We start from the raw sequence: 23,919 nt of genomic DNA, 5'->3' as shown, positions 1-23,919 counted from the left end.
GTAAAAAATAAAATAAGCATAATATATGGCAAAAATTATGAAGGCAGCACTGAAATAACTAAAGTTTAGCAAACAGACTTCAGTTTGAACACAAGTTCTGTTCTTCAAAACAGAACATAAGAGTTCTTCTTCCAGACTTTCCCTAGAGAACTAAAGGATGCATATCCAAAGCAGAGTCAGACCTTTTCAAATTTTGCAACTGGGGTACAACTTTTATTATCCTCCACAGAGTGTTACTGATGGGGGCGTTTAGAATATTCAGTCTTGACCTGCTGGAATATGAAGGTGATCTGAGGGAGAGGGAATTTCACAGTGTACATTCAGGCCATGGTCTCAGACCACAATGGCTAATTTCCTAATGGGCTCTACATGTAGGATTTGGTTATCTGTGGAATGGATAATGATGATATCTAAAGAAATACTGCATTTGTGAATCCCAACTTCTCATTTAAGTAGGCTTGTGAATATCAAAACTCAGAAGTATCAGCAATAACAACAAGCTGGCATTGAGAATACAGTGGAGAGACTGACAGATGAATGGAAAGTATGTAAACAAACTACAACCCAGACTAAGTATCAGACAAAGGGCATAGGTGAGTGTCAAGTGTCCACAAAAAAAGGGAGATATCACTGTGATGGGCTGACAGATCTGACTCCATGAGAATGTTATAGGCCAGACTCTAAGGGAAATGACTAAACAGACTTCATTTTGCTCTGAGACTTCATGTTATGTAGGAAATAAACTTCTTCCATGGGAACACCCCGCCTCTGTGCCCATCATCAGTTACTTAGGGTGACATGTTTAACAATGACAATTCCTATGTAAAGAAAAATTGCTCTCTTTTGATTCCTATTGCTCCTAAACAATGTACCATGTACCTAGGTAAGTGTCATTTTGACCCACTCCCCCCTCTGTCGATGATCTCATGTTAGTTTGTAATTTTGAATCGTAGCAACAGACACTTATGATTGATGTGATTTTTGGTATAAGAACTCCTACAACCCTATGATTTGGACTGTTCTCCCAATAGCCATTTTTTGGGGCATTGTGTGAGACAGTCAGCTGGCCGACTTAATAAAGACTCTCAAATTTGGACTTCTCAGTGGTGATCGGTCTGTTCTGAAGTTGGGCCCCATAACAATCACCATAAAAGCAATGAGCCCAGTGTGGGAGTGGGGGACTTTTGGAATGTGTAGGGCTTGCTCTGGGTTTAACTGAAAGGGAGGGAAGACAACATGCTCATTAGGTGAAGAAACAGTATCCAGGCATGCTCCCTGGGTCTCCACTGATCAGGAGGGACAAGCTGGAGCATAGGGTTGGCTGTGGTTTGCAGGAGCATTGAAAGCTAGGCTAAGAAACTTTGTCTTCATCCTATGGGCAAATGTGAACCATTGTACAGTAGGTGCAAAGCAAAGTAGCACTTCAAAAAGATTGTTTTAGCAGCCCTGTGGCATAACAATAGTCAAGGGTATGGACTTGGAAGTCACACTTTCATTTTAAATCTAGCTCCACTACTCATTAACTATTTGAATTTGGGCAGGTTATTAACTTCTCCTCCTATCACATGAGGTTATTATCATTAACACACTCATAAGGTTGTTGTGAGGAGGAACGACTTAATACATATATAACACTTAAACTAGTACCTTGCATATATTAAGAGAGATAGAGTTCAATTTTCCTCAGTTGCAAAATGCAGGAAGTGATCTTTGCTCATTTCCCATGAAATTGATGGAGGATGAACAGTATGGTTAAAGAGAAAAGAATAAAACAAAACAGAAATGCTGATAGGTTAACATTCTGATAACTGTCATACACATATATTGGAAGTGAACAATTAAGAAGTAGACAGCAGCTGGTCACAGTGGTACAAGCCTGTAATTCCCAGCAGCTGGGGAGGCTGAGGCAGGAGGATTGAGAGTTCAAAGCCAGACTCAGCAATGGTGAAGCACTAAGCAACTCAGTGAGACCCTGTCTCTAAATAAAATACAAAATAGGTCTGGGGATGTGGCTTAGTGGTCAAGTGCCCCTGAGTTCAATCCCTAGTACCTCCCCCAAAAATAAGTAGTAGGTAGATGATAGAAACCAGGTTTATCATTGTTGGAATGGAAATTTATGGATCAGAAAGGTCTAATCAATATTAACATCATGTTATAATAGATTGTAAATGGAGGTATAACACATGTTTAAGTTTATATGGATATGGATGGCTACATGTAGAAATATTTATAGGTATGTGCATATACATACATGTGTGCACACACACACATTTGCTCTGTCAGCAGAGAGGAGCTAAAAGAAATAATATTCCAGAACAAATAAGCATGTCTAGCACCCAGATATTGGTTTCTAATATCATTCTCCAGTGAAAGGAATCAGGGATCCTTGGAGAGATGGCTAATTCTGGAACAAGAAATATACAAGATAAACCTGGCACATATTGTATACAAAGAAAGTACTTTTAAAAAAACCATATTGATGGGAGCATGTCAAAGAAGAATAGAGTTCCCAATGGCCAAAGCTGAAACGATTTGAACAAATAAAATAGAACAGTAAACTAAGAGAATAAGTGAAAAATGAGTATCCCTGAGTCCAGATTGATCTAAATATATGATTCAATAAAGTAATAAATGTGAAGAAGAGACAGATCTCCCTTGCAAAAGGATGTTATACAGATACACAACCCTAGAAAAAGGGAAGCATAAATCCTCACTCCTTAAGTGTGGGCTGTGCCTAGCAAATAATTTCCAAAAAGTGAAGTTTGGATAGGGAAAGAAAGAGTACTAGACAAACTGTCCCTAAACCAGGTGATCAAAGCCAAGATAAGCAGTCTTAAACCATGTGAATAGTATGCACCCTTGGTATGATTTGTCAAAAATGGCATTTTTTCTCAAAGGAAGGTTTCCTCCCAAAACTCATAACCCCAACCAAATCAGGATTTTAAAAAAAAAGTCATCAAAAACAAGGGAAGTCTGAGAAACTGTCACAGCCAAGAGGAGACTAAAGAGACATGTCGACTAAACAAAATATGGGATCCTGGAACAGACAAAGGACATTAGGTAAAAATTAAGGAACTCTGCATGAAGTATGGAGTTTGGTTAATGATAATATGTCAATATTGGTTCATTATTTGTAACAAATGCACTATATGATAATAATAATAAAGAAAGCTGAGTGCAGGGTGGGGGCAGTGTATGGGAACTCTCTTTTATCAATTTTTCAGTAAATCTAAGACTATTCCTAAAAATTAGTCTTTTATTAAAACAAACAACATTCCTACAGGAAGGGCTATCATTTATGACGTAGTATAAATTTTTTTCTGTGTGGGGGGATTATAGGAAAGTAGCTCTGTCTGGTTCAATAAAATGAAGGATTTTTATAAAGTTTAGAGTTGCACACTGAAGCAGTGAGTTCTCCATCAGGTGGAGTCCTCCTGATGATCATCTGTGAGAAATGTGCATGGAATGGGAGGCTGGCAAGATGTAATCTCCAGAGTCCTTTCAGTTTGTTAGATTCATTCAAGTGACTTCTGGGTGTGTGTCTTAAATGCTTTCTTCAGCTTGGATCTTCAATGTCCTCCAAAGGCCCATGTGTTGAAGGTCTGGTCTCTAGCCTAAGGTGCTACTGGGAGGTGGTGGCCTCCTTCTGTTTCTCTTTTTAATATCCCAGTCGCTGTGAGGTGAGCAGCTTTGTTCTAACGCATGCTCCCTGTAATGATGTTCTGCCTTGCCACAGGCTGAAAACAAGGACAAGCTACCATGGACTGAAACCTCTAAAACTCTGAGGCAAAAATCAATCTTTTCCTCCTTATATGATAATCTTAGGTGTTTTGTCACAATAACATAAAACTTGCTAACACAAACCTTCGTCTTTCCACTCATAGAGCAAGAGCTGCAATCTGTTGAACAGAGCAGTGCTTCCCAAACTTTGTCACATCATGGCATATACAGAAAAAGTGTAATACTTGTCAGCAACCTAGGATAAAGAGGGCAGGCAGCTCACAGCCCCAGGTTGGACCAAGCCACCCCAAGGATGGATGGCTTCTACATTTCATCCAGATCACAATATGTTGCTGCACAAGATTATGAGCTTGGTGACTGTTTGTTTCCTGCAGTTTCCCCAAGAGGCACACAATGTCCCATCACAACACTTCATTCTACCATAGGATCCCTTGGAAGCAGGAAGAAGAGGGTGTGAACTCCCATATTCATAATAGCAAAATGGCATTTTTCTTTCAGACAGTGAGTTTTAGTGACATTGTCCTTTGGTCCCTCATTGATTTCTAAGTCAATGCAACAGGAGTCTCTTTAATCGTCTCCATATCTACATTTAAGATCTCCAGTGTAAAAAAACCCCATTCACTGGGGCACACAGCGAAGGTGGGGCTTCCAGTGCTGCCCATGAACTGTGACGGGTGCTGGAAAATAAGACAGGGAACCAGGGGAAGCTGATAGAACGTTTTCCACTTCTCCCTGTGTGCATCGCTGCTCTTTAAAGTTTCCAAAACAGTCATAAGTGAACTGTGAAGCGCCTTCACTTCCCAAATCCTTTATATGAATATGTACTGCTTTTATAATTTAAAAATGCTATTGTTTAAAAACAAAAGGGCCAAGTGTGATGGTGCAGGACTCTGGAGGCTGATGGAGGATTTCAAGTTTGAGACCAACCTCAGAAACACAGCAAGACCTGGTCTCAAAATAAAAGATTAAAAAAGGACTGGGTCATGTGGCTCAAGTGGTAAAGTTCCTCTCTGTTCAATCCCCAGTACCAAAAAAAAAAAAAAAAGAAAAAAGAAAGGTAAGTATTAAGGGTTCAAATCAATGATGGAGCAGGGGTACTCTGGACAACTGAAGCTTGGATAGAGTGGATTAGGCTACAGAAGAGGACAGCAAGGAACCTGGGCTGGGAGAAACTTGGATGATAGAAACAGGAGATGCTGTCTGAGGTTGTTAAGATTCTCCCCAGTAGAGGCCCTTATTTGAAATTTGGGGCTCCAGTTGTGCTTGCCATAGCCTGGTGACAAACCCACAGGGACTGGATACCACATGAAAATTCAAGAAAGGGGCTGATCAGAGCCTGGAGTTTCTGGTCCTGACCCAGGGCCCTCCTCCACCTCTCTTGTGTCTGTTTTCTGAGCTCGCTGGCTAGTTCTCACTAGGCCAGGCACTTAGGTTCACATACTTCTTTTCTTTTGTCAGTCAAAACTTTAAACCATGCTTTGGGGGTGGCAAATTCTACCTGGTGCTTTACAAAAGCCAGCTCATCTTTCTCAAATATAGAAGCTGGGTTCAATTTAAAAGCTGATTAGGAGACAAGTGGGAAATTGAAACCAGCTTCCTCACCCCCCACCCCCACCCCGCCCCTCACCTGCCATTTCTGCAAAATAGCTGCAAAGGTGCCAAACTGGTCAGGTTACCAGTTCCCCTGATCAAGAGCCCTTCTTTCCAAAGGATGAATGATCTCGCTGATAAGCGGATGATGACACATAATGGGGGGTGGGAGGGGGGCAAGAATGGAGGAAGGAGGGACTGCATAGAGGGAAAATAGGGGTGGGAGGGGTAGGGAGGAAGGAAAAAATAACAGAATGAATCAAACACCATTACCCTATGTAAATGTATGATTACACAAATGGTATGTCTTTACTTCAGGTTCAAACAGAGAAACAACATGTATCCCATTTGTTTACAATAAAAATAAATTTTTAAAAAAAGAGCCCTTCTTTCCAGCAATATCTCCCTTCTACTTCTGTAAGCCAGAAGGATGCATGGAATTACAGTGCTAGGATGGCCCTTGGGGATGCATTCATTCTCAAGGTACTCACTGAGCTCACCCATGTGCCAGTCACTGTGCTAAGCACAGAAATCACATGGCCCCAACTCCCAAGTGGCAGAGACCAGAAGGCCCCCAGGTGAGTTCTATGAAGCCAGATTCGGGAAGAACATTCTAATGGAAACTCCCTTTGTTTTCTGTTATGCCATTGATATTTATGTAGCCTTTCTAAATTTTTTATGAATTATTTTTATCTCCTCCCACAAGCTTCTATGGCAATGAACATTAGGCCCTACATGATTTGCCAGTACTGGAACCTCAAGAGCAGTCAGTCCCTCTAACTGGCTCATTTGGGGTGCCGCCTTGTGTCACCCTGTGTGTCAACATCCATGTCATTATGACAAGAGCCAGGACTGGGCTGGGACCTCCTCCCAGACCAATTTGGATCTGCTGAGCATCTCGTGATGTGGGTAGGGTCTTTAAGTGCCATCTTCCTTACTGGGGGAGCAGGGTCTGATGTAGACTGCCTCTTTGTAAGATGTCATAGGGAAGGGCCTCCACAGCAAATCCATGTTAATCAACATAAGCTGGCTGCATTAATCATGAGCCTCTCCCTTGCAAGAACAAGCATGAGAAACCTCTATCAAACTTATAATTGTCACTTATGATCTCTTACCATGAATAGAATAATTGTATGAGAATAAAGACACCACTTCCAGACCTTGTGTCCATCGTTTCCCTAGTTCAGGTACCTATTGCCATGATCTCCTTCTCTGCCCTTCCTCTAGGCGGCTGCCTGAGTGGCCTTAGGAATAAATGTGAGCATTGACCATATTACTACATCACCTACATTTCCCTGTGACTTCTCAGGGTGCAACAGTCCGGGTATACAAAACCCTCCCAACCTCATCCCTTGTCATGGTCCCTCCCTGGGCTTTCATCACCCATCATTGAGAATGTTTGCAGTCTCCAAACACCACGCTGTTTCACATCTCAACACATTTGCTCCGGCTCCATTTCTATGGGAATCATGTAACCTCTATATCAGAATGAAGGAAAGAGGTACACAGAAGGGTGGAGTCCCCAACCCCCTGTCCCATGTCATGTCCTCTGCCTGGGCATTCTGCCTTCTCCCTTCCCTGGTTTGCATTCTCATCCCAGCAGGCCCGACCCCAACATGCACATGCTCTAGGGTGTACCCTGCCTCCTCACTCTGAAAGCCAAATGCTACCAGATCTGGTCCCCATTTAGGGCTAGTTACAGCAGAATCTCAAGATTCACTGCCTCATCTTATTACCTTGGACAGAGCTCTGGATGTCCTCATCTGCACAGTTCAAGGGAGAAAGCAATGAATACTGAGCAGGCATCAGGTCACTCTGGTCCCCAGGGCCTAGACCACCCAGCCTTTTCAGAAAGGCACACCTCCATCGAAGAATCCAGCCTCAGTCGAACCTCACAAGTTATTTTTCTGTTTTTTTTTTTTTTTTTTTTTTTTTCAATCGGCCCCTCCTTGTTTCTTCCTCCTCTTCATTTAAAAAGAAAAAAAAAAAAAAATCCCTAGTGCCTGGTTGTGACTGGATGGACAGGTGAAGCTCAAGTTCGGTGATATCAACTCACAGCTTCCTCCTTACAGGCTCCATAATCCTTTCCCAGAGGTCAGAACAACCAAGAGTTCAAAACAAATGTATTAACACAGGGAGGCAGGTGATGAGGAGAGAAAATCTTTAGGGATTCTCTACAGAACACAACAGTTTAGGCAATTAGGCCCAGCAGACCTTTGCAAAGAACTGGGAGAAGAAAATCTCCAGTCAAGGGATTTAATTATTACCACCAACACAGACCTTAGGCATATCATGGTTTTTCCCTCACTGCTACTTCAAGCCAAGAGTCTGCCCTTAAAGCCCCTTTGTGGTGCATGAGGAAGCCCAGGATGCCTAGACAGGAAGGAGCTGCCTCCTGATTACACCCACAGCCAAGGCTGGACTCTGGAGATCCATTAGCACAACAAACATGACTTGTCATTTGGGAGAACCAGGTTCTCACCTCGCTGATGCCATATCCTCCCTGGAGGCCTGCCCACTAGCCTCTGCCCCTGGTGGAGATGGAGGAAGTAGCCCTGGCCATCCTTGAGTGAAGGCATGAGACAAGCCTGGAAGTTCCGAAATCTGGAGTCATTTTCAAATGCACTTAGTGCATGGTGCTGGCTTCTGGATTTCACTAAAGGAACTTGGAAAACCATGATGCTAGAAGTAAACTTAGGGAATATATAATATGATGATCTCATTTTACAGATGGAGAAAGAGAGGCTAAGGTCATCCAAATGACTTGTCCAAGATAACACAACTAATGGTAGCAAACCTGAGCCTACAGCCTAAGCCCTCAAATGCCTTTTTACTATGTCATGCTGCCATCCAGTGATCTCCTCTGATCTCTTTTGTGTCCTACCCTGAAATGTGGCGACAAGAGATTATAAAATACTTCCACTCCAAAGGTCTTGAATTATAAATGAGTTCATGCTTTTATTCCAGTGGTACCTGGATATGGATGACAACAGAAGCATTCAGAAATCAAGCATTTTTCTATAACTTAGACACTAAATTTCCTATAATATAAAGCAGATTTGTGCATCATGCAGGCCGGTTAGAGCAGATGATTTCTGAGGCTCTGTTTCCATTCATTGAGAGTTAGTCCATCCTATGCATGTGTTATTTTTTTCTGCTTGACTCCCTCACTGTAGCTCACAGTTCCTTGAGCAACTCCATTGTTTCCGGGCCTGTGATAAGGCAGAATATCATGGCTGGTGGCAAGGGTGTGGCAGAGCAAAGCCACTTACTTCATGGCAGCCAGGAAGCAGAGAGAGAGAGAGAGAGAGAGAGAGAGAGAGAGAGAAAGGGGACAGGGACAAGATACACTGGTCAAGGACATGACCCTAGTGATCCACCTCCTCCAACTAGGCCCCACCTCTCAAAGTCTCCACCACCCCAGCAGCACCACCAGCCAGGGACCAAGTCTTCAACTCCTGATCCTCTGGGGGACATTTCAAAATCAAACTATAGCAGTAACAAAAATCCCAAACACTGACAATATCAAATGCTGAAGGTGACAATTCTCATTCACTGATGGTGGGAAGTCAAAATGGTACAGCCATTTTGGAAGACAGTCTGGCAGTTTCTTACAAAGCTAAACATATTTTAACACATGACCCAGCAACCATACTCCTTGGTATTTGCCCAAATAAATTGAAAACTTGTTCACAAAAAAACCTGCACATGTATATTTATAGCAACTTTATTCATAACTTCCCCCCAAAGAGGAAGCAACCATAATATCCTTTAATTAGGTAAAGGAATAAACAGGTATATCCATACAAAGCTGTATTATTCATTGAAAAAAAGAAATGAGCTATTGAACCTCAAAAAGACACTGAGGAGCCTTACTAACATATTGCTAAATGAAAGAGGTCAATCTTAAAAGGCTTAGTACTGTGTGATTCCAACTACAGAATATTCTGGAAAAGGCAAAATCATAGAGATAGCACAAAGAGTAGTTGTTAGGGTTTTAGTGGGAGGCAGAGACAGGATTGAATAGGTGGAAAATGGGAAAATTTTAGGTTACTAAAACTATCCTGTATCATACTGTGATGGTGGATACCCAACAATATGTATTTTTCAAAACCCATAGAATGTACAACACAAAGAATGGGCTCATTACTAACCAATGTGTCTTTAGTTAGTAACAGTGCATCAAATATAGGTTGATCAATTGTAATAACTTTACACTAATGCAAGTTATTAATAATAAGATGAAATGTGGAAGGTGATAGAGTACATGGGAACTCTGCATTCTTTTGTTCAATTTTTCTATAAACCTAAAACTGCTTTAAAAAATTAAGAACATGAAACAGACAAGCCAACAAATCATGAGAAGGTATTTGCAGCATATGATACTGGGAAGGATTAGTAGACAAAATATATTAAATATTCTACACATTAATAGGAAAAAGACAATGCCATAGAAAAAATATTTACACAATAAAGATAAAACCAGATAATTTAAAGAAAAGGAACTACAAATGGCCTATTAATATATGAAAGGGGGTTCAGTCTCCTTAATAACAATAATCCAAATGCAAGTTAAGATACAACAAAAAATTGTTACATACCTACAAAATTGGCAAAATAAAAAGTTGTACAACGTCATTTGATAAAATAAATGGATGTGAAACAACTGAAACTTGTGCACACAGCTGGTGACAAAGTTCACTGGCACCGATGCTTGGGAAAACAGTTTGACATTACCTGGTAAAGTTAAGCATTCATATACTCATTACCCAGCAAGTCCCTGCCTGGATAAATACCCCAGAAATGTCTGCACATTTGCACTAGTAGACATGCACAAGAATGTTCAGGGAAGCATCACTTTTAATAACAGAAACACAAGAAGAAACAGAATGTCCAACAACTGATGAGATAAACATGCCCAAGCAATAGGACACGGCAGTTAAATTGATGGCTAATCGGGTTACAAGAACAGAGGTGATATTTATTCACAATATCCGAGATTCAAAGCACAGGGAATGATCAATCAGAATAGAGACCTGGACAATCCAAGGGAAAGACAGTCACATGCAGTGCCATGTAGACTGGCATAGAACTGAGCAGGAAAATCACATAGCAGAACACAAAGAGTATGATTCCTGTATATCAAAAATGAAAACATGCAAAATTAACCAACACATGCTGTGGAAATCTTGGAAATATACACAGGAATATACACGGGCTAGTAGCTGTAAAACTCAAGAGAGAGATTAGCTCAGAGGGATTAGGTGAGATTCAAAGAGGGAAGAACACTCAGGGGGCTCCTTCAACTTCATGTTGGGCACACACAAGGGTGTCCACAATATTATTATTCTTTATAACTTATGTATATTTCTTAAATGTCCTTTTATATATACTAGTAAGAAGAAACAATTTTTAAAGGCATCCATGAAATACAAAAGAAAATGTGAATCCTGATTTCAGGTTTTATTAGTAGGATGACTTTGATACCTTGCTTAATCTCTTCAGATCTCTCTTTTCTCTGTAAAATGGGGGTGTGATAACTACCCTCAAGATTTTTGAAAGGAGCAAATATAAAAATCTAAACCCATGTGGGTCAGGTGGGGATTGTCTACTAGCATCTCCTTAAACACCCATGTTGGACAGATACTCTGTTTTTCATGGACTCAAAAAGCTTTCAATAAAAGTATCTACTTTTTCTGATTCATTTTAGCAGTCAGAGACTCCCTTCTATGCCAGCTCACTTAAGCATCCTTTTCACAACAAATGAATGTAATCTTCAATATTTATTCTCTTCTCTCTCCAAATCAGAGCAGCAATGGGAAGCAAAACAAAGGAACTGGTACTTACCATGCAGATATCAGAAGGAAAAGTGGGACCCTGGGAGAGAATAGAAGGAAATTGGGTAACTGTGCTCCTTCAAGTACCCAAATCCACTCCAAATTACATTACATAGTAGTATATTCCTAACTTTTATTCAGCTGCCAACTCTAGATTGATTGCTTGGGGTTACAGTTTACATGGTTTAAAGGTTTAGTTCATGAGCATTACAAGTTCTTCTGGTCAGAACCTTTCATTTGCAATTTAAAGGTGAATTTATTACCATAGATAATAGTATGCTAGTATATCCACCTCCAAAACACAAACAAAACAAAACAACAACAACAGAAAAAAAACCCACCTAAACATGTCTGGCAACTAGAATCTGCTCTTTTCTATCTCTTGAGTTTTGAGTATAATTTCCATTCCTTAATAATACAAACTGATTGGATTTGATTTCTGTGTTTAATTTTGGTTGTTTTATTGTTTTTTGTTTTTTGTTTTTGTATAAGGACTGCTGATGGGAGGCAGAAATGAGACAGAGGAAGAAGCCTCAGATACCTTCTTTTACTGTGTGAGACTCAGTTAAAAGTCTATCTCTCATTCAAAACCCCTTTCTGTTAAATGGAGAGAGAAGGGAGAAAGTATATTCTAAAATCTGCCAACCAGAGAGCTCATGTTCTCTTACTTTGTTAATGCCACTGCAATCAGGGAATGTGAGACTAATTATTCCAGTTTCACAAATGGCCAGGTACTTAATGACCTAATCAAGGTCTCACAGCTGGAGTTAAAATGAACATCTGTCCCCACGTGATAGAAAATAACTAACAAATGTCTATAATCCCTAGAAATTCTGATTTCAGTAGTCTTTAAAACTTGACTGGGAGATTCTAAATATGTAACCAAGGTGGAAAACCAATGTCAGTTGCAACCCTATACCGCACCAAGGAAAATGAGAGCTGGTCATTATTATTCTCAGCATTTCACCAAAATATCTGGCCTTCCTACAGAGAATCTCAATTTTAAGCCCCATCAGAATATGTTGGCCTGTTTTCTTTATCACTGTATCTCAAACACCTAAAACAGTGTCAAGAAACAGAAACAAGTAGACACTCACTAAATATTTAGAAGGGCAAATGAATAAACACTCTTGGGTTTTATTCCACAAAGACATGCTAGTCTGTGCTACGTTCTGTCCTAGTTCTGGGGATTTGGTACTGATCCAGTCCAAGGATACCTTTGCTGTTATGGAGTGTCCCTTTCAGAGCAAGTGTTCCAACATAAATATAATGCAAGCTACCTAGTTTAACTTTTCTAATAGTCACATAAAAAAGTTAAAAGAGACAGGTGAAATTAATTTTAATAATACATTTTACTTAACATATTCAGGATACTAGTTTAACTAACATGAATGGATTCAAAGTTATTTTTACAACGTTCGTAAGGTATGAATTGATATGTTATATTGATATGTAACCAAGGTGGAAAACCTTAAATAATTCTTAAATAAAAATTGCCCAATTCTTAAATAACATTTAATAAGTTATTTTACACTCATCCAAGTCTTCGAGATCTACTGTATATTTCACATTTGCAGGACATCTCCATCCGGCCACACACCAAGGGCTCTGTAGCCTCATATGGCCAGAGGCTACCATGTTGGACAGTACTATTGAGGAAGGTGAGGCAGGCAATAACTGAAAAGGGTGTGAAGGGAAGACCTGTCTAAAGAGGTGAAGCCAGCAACTGAATGATTTAAAGGATTTAAGAAAAATAAGATATTAAATACCTGCACTCACAATGCAGAAAATAGAAATTGTCTATAGTACAATTCTGGATATATTTTGTCCCATCTATTTGTTAATTGCCAGGGATACTGAACAGTCCTATCCTAAATTAACAGCACTCTCTTTCCTACATACTTCTCCAGGTTCTCCTCCTGGCATGACCTGACCTGAGACCTGGAGTCCTGACAGCTCCTCAAGTCCCAGAAACCAGCCGCAAGCCAACGATGTTTTCTTTGAAGAGAGAAGCAGGAAAGTCAATGTCCTCCAGCTCAGTAGCTGAGATGCTTGAGGTTCAGAGGGAGTATTTGCTGCTTCTCCGGTAAGTTAGGATAAACTATAACACAGAACATTTCCTAAAGTGCATGAGGACCACTGTGAGAGTTCTTTGATCCCCACCAGCTAAGCAGAAAGGATGGAGAATCTCCACCAGCATTAGGCAAAGGGCAAATGGCTCTCTAGTAGTCACATTATACATTTCCATCAAATGAATGGGAGCATTGCGAAAAGAATCCCTTAAGGACTAGATGGAGAAATGCATCATTGTCTTCAAGGCAAATGAAATCAATTTAAAAAAAAATCCCTTGACTAAATTATTACCAAGTTACAGATTTAAAATATTTGAGACTAGAATGTAGTTCAGTGTATAGTACTCACCGAAACAAGGTCCTAGGTCAAATCCGTAGCATAGCAAAAGAATAAAAACAATTAAATATTTGATTATTAATATAATTTTTGTTTAGCATATAGACTAATAAATGTTGTGAAAATAGAAATTATTATTAAAGTGCGTAAATATTTAAAATACTTTTTGGGAGCTGGGAATATAACTCAGTTGGTAGAATGCTTGCCTTGCACGCACAAGGCCCTGGGTTCAATCCCCAGCACCAACAAAAAATAATAATAATAAAATTCTTTCTCAACATGTGGTTGGGGCAGTTGACATGCTTAGATTCACAGCTCTGCCACCTCCAGTGTTATTTTAAGTGAAGGGATTATAATTCATATAATTCATATAATTCACGCTTATCCTCCAATTAACGGGATACGTGTCCACTGAAACTTAAAATTTCACATGCAGAGGACAGTTATTGACATGTTTGCATTTCCTTACTTAATCCTATTAAATTCAAAAGGAAATGCCAACAGATGGTGAAAAAAGATATTTATTGAAGGCCCAACAGAATAATTAGTAATGTAAAGATCAGAAACATAAGTTTAAATTCTAGTTAAAAATGATACTATGAGTTGGGCATAGTGGCTCATGCCTATAATCCCAGTGACTTGGGAGGCTAAGGCAGGAGGATCACAAATTCAAAGCCAGACTCAGTAAAAGTCAGGTGCTAAGCAACTCAGTGAGACCCTGTCCCTAAATAAAATACAAAATAGGACTGGAGATGTGGCCCGGCGGTTGAGGCTCCTGAGTTCAATCCCCAGTATCAAATAATAAAATAAAATAAAATAATTTTTAAAAAATTTAAAAAGGGTTGGTGATATGGTTCAGTGGTTGAACAAACCCTCCTGGGTTCCATCCCTGGTACCAAAAAGGAAAAAAAAAAAAAAAAAAAAAAAGATACCGTGAACTTGCTGATAGTTATTGTAAAATACAACATAAATGAATTGATCTGAAATGTGGTATTTTTATTTTTCATAATTCCTTTCATTATAGTTCCAGTGAATTTGCTTTCCTTAAAATTAACTTAAATGTGTAAAGAACTTTTTAGAAATATTTAGCAGAGTTGGCACTACTCAGCAGAGAGGCACCAAACAAAGTTGGTAAGTGTAAGGGTGTGAATTCTGTCCTCCACTCACTTATACCTGTGATCTAGTTAACCTTGCTTGTATATCAGTTTACCCATCTGTAAAAAGAGAATAAGATCACTTGCCTCTAAGGGTTTATGTGAGAGTCATTTGACCCCTCAATAAATGAGTTCAAGAAGATTTAAAGACAAAAGAAGAGAAAATTTAAAAAGAATAATTTCAAGTTGCAAAACTCATGAAGATTTTGCTAAAGTAAAATTATGACTTCTTCATTCTGAGGGTGTAAAACTCTAAAACTGTGATCTGAGACAGGAGGATCTGTGGAAGGCCCTGGTAGGTGGCTAAAGGCTGACTCTCCCAGTAAGTAATGCAGGTTGGATGCCTCGGGCTATAGTTTGCTGCAAAACATTCTGAACAAAGATCCCAAACAATAGGAGCTTTTGAATACCCTGAGAACGTCAGATTGAGTGAGATTAAAAAATATACCTAATACAGAGGTTGATCTCATAGATGGTAATCACGGTCACTCTATCATGGGGTCTTATCTTCAGGGCTCTGCCTTTGAGGCACAGTAAAAAGAAATTATCTCTGCATTTGCATTTTTCTGCAAGTGATTTTGAATACTTGTTCAGAACTATTGCAGGACATTGTCAGTATGACTGCAGGTATGCGGATAATAAAAGGCACTGTGGATAAGTCACTAGTCCAAGTGCAAGTTGCCTGGTAGATGAAATCTTCCCAGTCTAGCTGCTTTTCCCTTCAAGCCCACCCAGATCTCCACCAACCAGCTGGGTCCTTTCCACCTTCCCCATATACTGTCCTCAAAGGTGCTTGGGTATAACAACTGCCAGGTCCCAAGATTTCACAATGATACCTCTTGTCACCAGTTGAAATTCAAGGATCTTTACCTTCACAGAGGTGAAATTTTGCTTCTTTTTTGCTTTCAAAATTGGGAAGGAAGTCAAACTTTGTTTCCTTGGTTTTTTAGCATCCATCTGAGTCCTGCAGGAAGGAGAGTAAAAAAATAAATTGGCAGTAGGAATAAAACACAAGTAATGGTTCACACACTCAGGAGAGAAGAAATAAGGACAGGCCTGAAGAAAAGAAGGGGACAGACACAAAAGTGGGGGCGGAGTCTCTGCTTCTCTTGCTTCCATTCCAGTGGTCAGATAGGGTTGGAGGGCAAAGGGAAGGAGGAGAAAATCAGGTGGTGAACAGTTTAAGTCATCCAGCAAACATTTCCCCTAGCTAATTGCAAAGGAAACCTCATTCAGTTGCCTCAAATACAATATTCCCCTACAATATGCATATACTAATGGGCTACTTGGATAGATTAATGCCTACAAAAGAAGAAAAGGGGGAAAGTTGGTAGAAACTTTTTCTCTGGATCTCATTCAACCATTTTGTTCCTCCTTCATTCAGAGCACAATTCTATGAATAATTAACTCACTGCAAGATGGAAAAACTTGGAAATGGGGAGGGACGAGGGAAGTGCTGGGGAGTGACATTGGCCAATTATAGTGTTATATTGTGTGCATGTATAAATATGGAATAACACATCCCATCATTATGTAAAACTATAATGCACCAATAAAAATGTGAAAGAAAAAACAGATGGAAAAACCTGTATAATACCATGGGATCTAGTTAGAGTAGTGATTTATATAACTGGAAGGTGAGTCTTAGAAGTTTCCTGGGACACTTATACAGTAGCAGAACACTGCTGAATCTCCACTTTTTGTCCCTTGGAAGACCCTTCTCAGCCTCTAACTCTAGCAAGAGCTAAGGGAATAAAATACACAAGAAATAGGGGAAGAACAGGGACCAGCGCAAAGGTCATCAAGGCTTGCACATCACTCCACTGGTAAGCTCTTGCAGATGCTATAACCAACAATGGTGGTGTCACCATTTTGAAACTATTCAAAGACTGAAGACAACTCATGGTAATATTTATTGCAGCGTAAATATTTAAAAATTAGAACTTGTCTCTAAATGATGGAAAGTTTAAAATATGGCACACATATGTTTTATGGGACGTGATGTTATCTTTTTAAAAAAATAAGGTAGATCGAATAGGTCAATCCCCAAAAACCAAAGGCCAAATATCCTCTCTGATATGTGATGTTAACACACAAATAAGGGGAAGGGGAGAGAAGAATAGACAGAGGGGAATGAAGGGAAGGGAGGGGGAAAAATAGGAAAGACAGTAGAATGTCTGATTAGACATGTTTCCTATGTTCATGTATGAATACACCACAGTGAAACTCCACATCACGTACAACCACAAGAATGGGAAGTTACACTCCATGTATGTATGATATGTCAAAATACATGCTTCTGTCATGTATGTGACAAATACAAAAAATTTTTAAAATAAGAATAAAATAATCACTTTATAGTTATCTTAAACATTAATTCAAATGATATGGCATAGGCTTAAGAAAAAGTGACACTCAAGGAATATTACAGATAGGTTTATTTTGTATTGTTTATTTAATCGATAACCAGCTAATAATCAGTAGCAACTCAATGTTGGAGGAAGGAGTCACCACTGAGGAACTGTTGGTATAAGTGATGGAAAATTTGGATTTATATCTTATTTTATATATCTCTATAGATCCATGACTGAATTTCTTTAAAAATAAAGAAAAGAAACCTGAAAAAATAAATAAATAAAACGGTTAAGATTGTACCTCAAAAAAATGAGGTAGATCTGTATATATGCCCATAACATATTGAACAAAACCAGTAAAACAATGTGTATAATATGATTCTTTATTTTTTAAAAAGATGTCTGCATATATTTTTATACAGGCATAATGAAGGATTTGAAAGAAAGGAATTATTTAAAAAATTACTTCTGAGAAGTGGGACTGGGGAAAGTAAGTGAGAAGATCAAGTTGTTTGTTTTTATTTTTTAAGATACAGGATCTTGTCATGTTGCCCAGGCTGGCCTTGAACTCCTAGGCTCAAGTGAACCTACTGCTACAGACTCTCAAGCAGCAGGAACTATGGGGTTGTGCCAGCACACCTGGCTAGGGGAACATTTATTTTAACACACACACACATGCACACACACACACACACACACAAAATCAGAAAAAGTCCTTTGAAAAGTAAACAAAAATTATGAGTCTCTACTAATAATCATAGTTTCATTTCTTCCTTGCCTTCCTTCCTTCCTCTCTTTCTACAAACATTTGCTGAGTCAGTTCCACCAGATGTGGTTTCTGCCCTAAAGAAGAACTTGTTCCCTAGGAGAGGAGACACATGAAAGAAGAATGTTATAGAGCATGTGATTAACACACTAATGGGCATGCATAAAGAGTGCATGGAACACACCTTGAGATGCTGGCTGACCCTGCTGAGAGAGTTGCATTAACCCTCACACCTGAGCAAAGCAGACTGTTCCTGAAGGATGAGCAGGAGGGGCACAGAGCCAAGGGAAGATGGAGGAGTCTGCACAGAGAATAAAATGTGGAATTTCCAGAAATTGCAATCACAGCAATCAGACTTTGTTGGCTGAGGGTCAGAGAGATGGGCTAAATTGGAAAAGGTCATTAGCCCAAGTTAAAATCTTGAGGGCTATATGCTTGCGCTAAATCTGAGCTGACAAGATCAGATTTGCTTTTTGGGAACATCTCTCTGGCAATACCACAGAGCGTGATTTGGAGGAGCCCATTTTGGGCACATAGGTGAGAGGGACGAGGGCCTCAGCCAAGGCAGTGATGGAGAGGACAGATTTTGTGCAAGTATGACCTTGTGAATAATTTGGGAGACTGAACAGGTAGACTTTTCACCTTCAATTGGACATGGGATCTGTAAAATCCCAACACTGGAGAAAAATGAATACAGCATGCTAAGGCTCTGTGTCAATCTTCCTTTCATCTTCTTCCCAGGGAAACTGGAGACTGTGGAAGTAAATCTTTCCAAACTGAAGCTCTTTCCTCTGTTCAACTCAGGTAGCTCTGTATGTAAGGAGAAGAAAACCCTGAAGACAATTTGGGAACTCTTGGAGTCTAGCTTTGGTGCTGCTATGATTCTGAATGAGCCCTATGTCTTCTCCAGATTCACTTCCCTTGTCTATGAAATGACAAGACTGAACCAGATGACCTCTTAAAATTCTAATTCTACAAAAACACTGTCAGACCGAAATGCACACACGCACGTGCGCGCACACACACACACACACACACACACAGACACACTTTTGTGACTTATTCCATAATTTCCCTTCCTTTCAAGATTCTATAGTTATCACAGAGTATTTTGTGCCTTTCTTTATGCATTCAATCTGACTTCCAAAAATAACTCTTAACCCCTACTCAAAGCTTTGAAAATGCCACTTTTTATCCTCAAAATATATGGCAAATGATGAAGAAAAAGAATTAAAATAAATCTATATTTTGTTTGTATCTTGTTGCATGAAGGATTGAAATACAAACAGTTCAGAGCTAGAGTGAATGTTCCTTTGAGAAATAAATCTAAAATTCAAAAAAATTCATTATTATCTTATATGTAGATCAGAATTTCCCTCCCTCTCCACAACACTCTTTTTTGTGTGATTCAACAGTACTTTTTTCTCATTTTGTCACCTGATCAATAGCTTTAATGTTACTACTTAATTATCTTAGATGTGTGCCTCTTGGGAGCGTGAATGATGAGCTTATATTTATTTATTTTAATTCCTCATAAGAATGAGTGAGGTCAGTGACTTGTCTATTGAAAATTCTTGGCACCTATTTGCTGGAAGAATAGAAATCTGAAATAGTTTAGATAATTCAACAAAAATGTTCAGAGCATCAACTGTGGGTCAGCAACTTTGCTTAGCATGGGGAATCAAAGATAAAGAAAACAGAATCCTTGTTTCCAAGGATTTTGGAGTCTACAGGGTAAGACTGGCCACAAACTATGGTACCAGCATCATTGCACTGCATAGCGTCTTATACATATGTATTATCTTTGTGTAGAGTATTTCAATGTCCACAAAGAAAATTTCTTCTGAGATTTACCTGATAGGGTTTTCAGTATTTCCATAGCCATTGTTAGTGGCTTAATCTTTATTCCCTGGGGCAGAAAATATGGCAGTGTGGGAATGTAAATTAGTATAATACTGCCACAGTATAGAGGTGCCTCGAAAAACTAAAAATAAAATTTCCATATGACCCAGCATATACCCAGAGGAGTTAAAACCTTGATACCAAAAAGGTACTTGCACCCCCATGTTTGATGTAGCACTCTTCACAATAGCCAAAATATAGGCTCAACCTAGATACCTTTCAGCAGATGAATGGATAAAGAAAATGTGGTATATTTACATAATGGATTACTACTCAGCCACAAAAAAAAAAAAAAGAATGAAATCGTGTCATTTGTAGCAACAAGGACACATCTGGATAATGTTATTTTGAGTGAAACAAGCCAGACAACGAAAGGATAAATACCACATGTTCTCATTCATTTAAGGAACCAAAAAGTCAGTCTAGTAGAAGTACAGAACAGCATAGTGGTCACTGGAGATGGGGAAAGGCAGGGGGAGGTGGGAACAGTGAGCAATTAAAAGGGAATTTTAGGGACTAGGAATGGTGCTAGAAGGAAGGGGTGAGGGGAGGGAGGCTTTAATGGAAGAAGGGAGGTTGGACATAATGCCCAATGTATATAGGCATGGAAATATTTCAGTGAAATCCATCAATTTGTACAACTAATATTTGTTAATAATTATATAAGAAACACTGACTACTCCCAAAAACTGAGAAAAAAAAAAAAAAAGAAAGAAAGAAATTGTGGCAGTGAAGATATAGGAGGGACCCTCATACCTCTCATTTCTTTGAAAAGGAAACGATGTGTTTAATGTATTTAAGTGACACTCAGTTCTGCCAGGGAGAATTCCTCTGCCCCTCTGCATTGTCCTTGAAATTCTTCATGGTCCAGTGACTCCTAGACTCTTAAGAGGTGTAACAGACTTTAAAAACCATCTTGTCCATTTTCCCTGCCTGGGCAGGAATTCTCTCTACAGTTTCCCTGACAATCACTGGTCTGTGCTGGAGCATTCCTGAGATACAGCACACTGTTTTTCCAGGTAACCCATTTCACACTCAGCTGTTCATTTACATATGGTTGGTGCTTGATAAAAATTTGTGGGAAGAACAATTGATAATGAGCAAAATATCTTCTACTGATCTTTTGTTATCCTCGGTGAAGCAACAAAGAACACATCTGCCTTCCTGTCTACTCAAAGAGTTCTCAAGTGTTCAAACCTTGAACAGAAAAAAATTTTTTTCTCTCCTCTGCACCTACTCATCTCCAGGCATTCCATAGTAGCGCATGATCCAGAGTGAGCCTGCATTGTGGTTGTTCTCCTCTATTTTCCGTTTTTTTATGATCTATTAACCTGGCTACAGTTGTCTAGAGCCTAGCCTCTGTTATAGTCATTACTAAATCAGGTAAGGAAACCATTACATTCCTTGATGTAGTCATTGTATTTCTATTAATGCAGCTGTCACTCCACACTCACATGGGGGTTGGAGTCACCTAAAGCCACAACTCTCAGCCCCTGGTCCTCTACAAGTCAGAGAAGCGTGCATTCTAGCCACCTTGTAGACAGCAAATGGAGTTGGAGAGGGCAAAGTCACAGATATGGCTGGCACTGCTAGAGATTCCCTTCAGGTTTAGCTTTACTCTCTGAATAAAGACTAAAGCAGACAAGGTTTAAGTCTCAGGACCAATTAGGTGTCATGCATGTTTGAAGAATTCCTTAAAACTCCTAGATTTACACATCTATCACATGCAGGTGATGAAAATTCCTCAAGCAAGACAAAGGGCATTTATAGTAGTTGTTTCCAAGGTGGTTTGAATTTTTCTATTTCAATGGTCTAGTACTTTTGCGGAATCTCCATTTAAGTCTGAACAGTGAAGTCTGAATTAAGATTAAGTGATGTTGGTAGTTATTTAAAACATGTTAGAGAGGTCAAAGTTTCTTAAACCCAGACGGGTTTACAGATACTTCAAACATAGCAAATTCCACAAAATAACTAGACTTTGAAATTCTCAGTTGGCATCTTTCATCACCTTTTTTTAAAAAGGAAAAACTTGTTAACATTCGGGATTTTCTAAGAGCAGGAGGGAATACCACCCGGAGAGCAAAGCTTGCTCCAGATGTGTGATGCACACACACTGTAACACTCTCTAGTATCAAGGGGTTGACCTGCAGCTGAGCACAGAGGCGATCAGGCATGAGGGGTGGTTGGAAATATGTTAATGCCACCCATAACCTCATCAATTCCAGGCGTGTGATTGCGGACCTCCTAATTACCACTAATCGAAACTGCAGTGAAAACAAAGACAGGAGGAAGGAAATTTCAAGGATCAGTTGTAGGGGTCAGGGCTCGTAGCAGTTTCCGGGTAGGCCTTGTAAATTCCCTAGAATCTCTCCCTTTCCCGCACTAAGCTGGAGTTGGCGTTGCAAAGTTCTGTTAACAGCAAAGCATACAGAGCATGAAGCGCCGGAGGAGCAAGATCTAAAACAGCATTTTCCTTCTCCGCGCACCCACACCCGCCCACTCTCTCCTCTGACCACGCTGGCCCATCTACTTTTTTGCATTAGTTACACCTTTCATCCACCCGCTCCCACCACCAACGCCCCAGATGCTTCTTCCCTGGAGAGACTTAGCCGGCCCTGGCTAGCTCAGGCTTGCGCCCTTCCACCTCCTCCGTGCTTACTTTGTCCGGGTGCGGGTCAGAGGTGGGAGGAGCTGCATCCGGCTGGCGCAGACTGCCCAGGGGAGTGCAGGAGGTAGGGTGAGTGACCTGCGGAGTGCAGGGGAGGACCACACCCTCCTTCCGTCGCTATAGGAACGACTTCTGGCCTTTTTGTGACTCTGGAGCTGAATGGGCTTAGGCTCTCTGGTCCAGTCCTAAATCACCTTTTACATCAACCTGAAGAATATATCTTTCCCCCTCCTCCCCTTTTTTTGTCCCAGTTTTTTAACGGACCAGGTAAGACTTGAACGAAATCCAGGGTAGAGAGATTAAAGTAGGTTAAAAAGCAGATCAGACACATGAAAGAATCCCTTCCCTCCCCTCCTTCAAAACAACAACAACAACAACAAAAAAAAAAAAAAAAAAAAAAAAAAAGCATGTGGAAGTACATAGCAAAAGTTCTGGATATAATTTATTCATCAGATGAACACTTTTTTGAGCATTTGGTCTGCACCAGGTTTTAGGGACGCAGGAAAAGGAAAGTTATAGTTCAATGACAGTAACGTGCGCTGGAATACAATGTCTGGTGCTGGGAGAAAACAGACATTCCAATGAAGCTAAATTGAACTTAAGCTTCAAGACAAATAGAATGTAGTGTTGTAAAGAAGGCAAGTATATTCCCACCAGTCTGAAGGCCCAGAGTCATGGGGAAGTTTGGTATCCTGGGTACCAGTATTCAAGTTTGGTGGGGCAGGTGTCAAAAGTGCACAGGGGCAGATGAGACAAGGTTGAAAAGGCAGACTGGGATCAGTCGGACATGAAGTGGCTTAAGGTGTGTGTGGATTGTAAAGCACAAAGGTTCATGTTCAGATTTTAGAAAATTCCCCATAGTAGTTAACAGTGTGGAAGATAGGAAGAGTAGAGAGAATGAGTAGTTTCAAGAAATTTAGAAAATGGAATAGAGCTTGGTAGCAAGATGCAAAGAATAAGAAATAGACTGAATTCCAGGATTACAATTTAGACAGCCTTGATGGTGGTGTCACCTAACAGAAAATTCTACAGGAAGTCTTTGAGGGATGAATTGAGCCCGACTCACTTCAAAGTGCCATACACCAAGCAGTAGGTCTGGTGTCAAGATCAAGATGTGGACTAATGATCATGATTTGGAAGTCACTGTCACAAGAAGTGACCATTGAAGTTTGAAGACATCTAAATTTGAAGAGGGGGGGAGAGGGAGAACTGCACAGAACATGATCCTGTGGTAAGAGATGGTGTAGGTGACAAAAGGATTAGAAAGCTACAAAATAATAAAGAATAAGCAGGAGATGGGGAGAAAATAACAAAAGGTGTCACATAAAATGTTTTGATTGGGGTGTGATGAATAGGGCATATAAGATGAGGTGAGAAAGATGTACATTGGATTTGGCAACTGATGGTTAATGTTTTCAGCCAGGCCAGTTTTTAAACACACTTTAGGATAATTTTCAAATAGAAATTATTAATATGACTAACAAAACAAAGGAGTTCT

The 23,919-nt window shown here is 39.8% G+C and overlaps 1 protein-coding gene across 2 annotated transcripts in view; it reads right to left on the bottom strand.

Annotated features, from left to right (window-relative positions):
* The window catches only part of Dyrk4 (dual specificity tyrosine phosphorylation regulated kinase 4), a 48,002-nt gene extending 25,552 nt beyond the window's left edge, over positions 1–22,450 (bottom strand). For both annotated transcript variants that reach the window (XM_047551315.1, XM_047551317.1), the window contains exons 1-2: positions 22,413–22,450; positions 15,602–15,695 (exon numbers count right to left, since the gene is read on the bottom strand). In XM_047551315.1, coding sequence (XP_047407271.1) covers positions 15,602–15,695; positions 22,413–22,450 — 132 coding nt within the window. The remainder of the gene's footprint in view (positions 1–15,601; positions 15,696–22,412) is intronic.
* Positions 22,451–23,919: the final 1,469 nt, after the last annotated feature.

Source organism: Sciurus carolinensis, chromosome 4 (assembly GCF_902686445.1).
Source record: "Sciurus carolinensis chromosome 4, mSciCar1.2, whole genome shotgun sequence".
Taxonomy (NCBI): Eukaryota; Metazoa; Chordata; class Mammalia; order Rodentia; family Sciuridae; genus Sciurus; species Sciurus carolinensis.
Note: the sequence above shows the minus strand (reverse complement) of the source record. Positions and strands in the feature narration are given on the sequence as shown.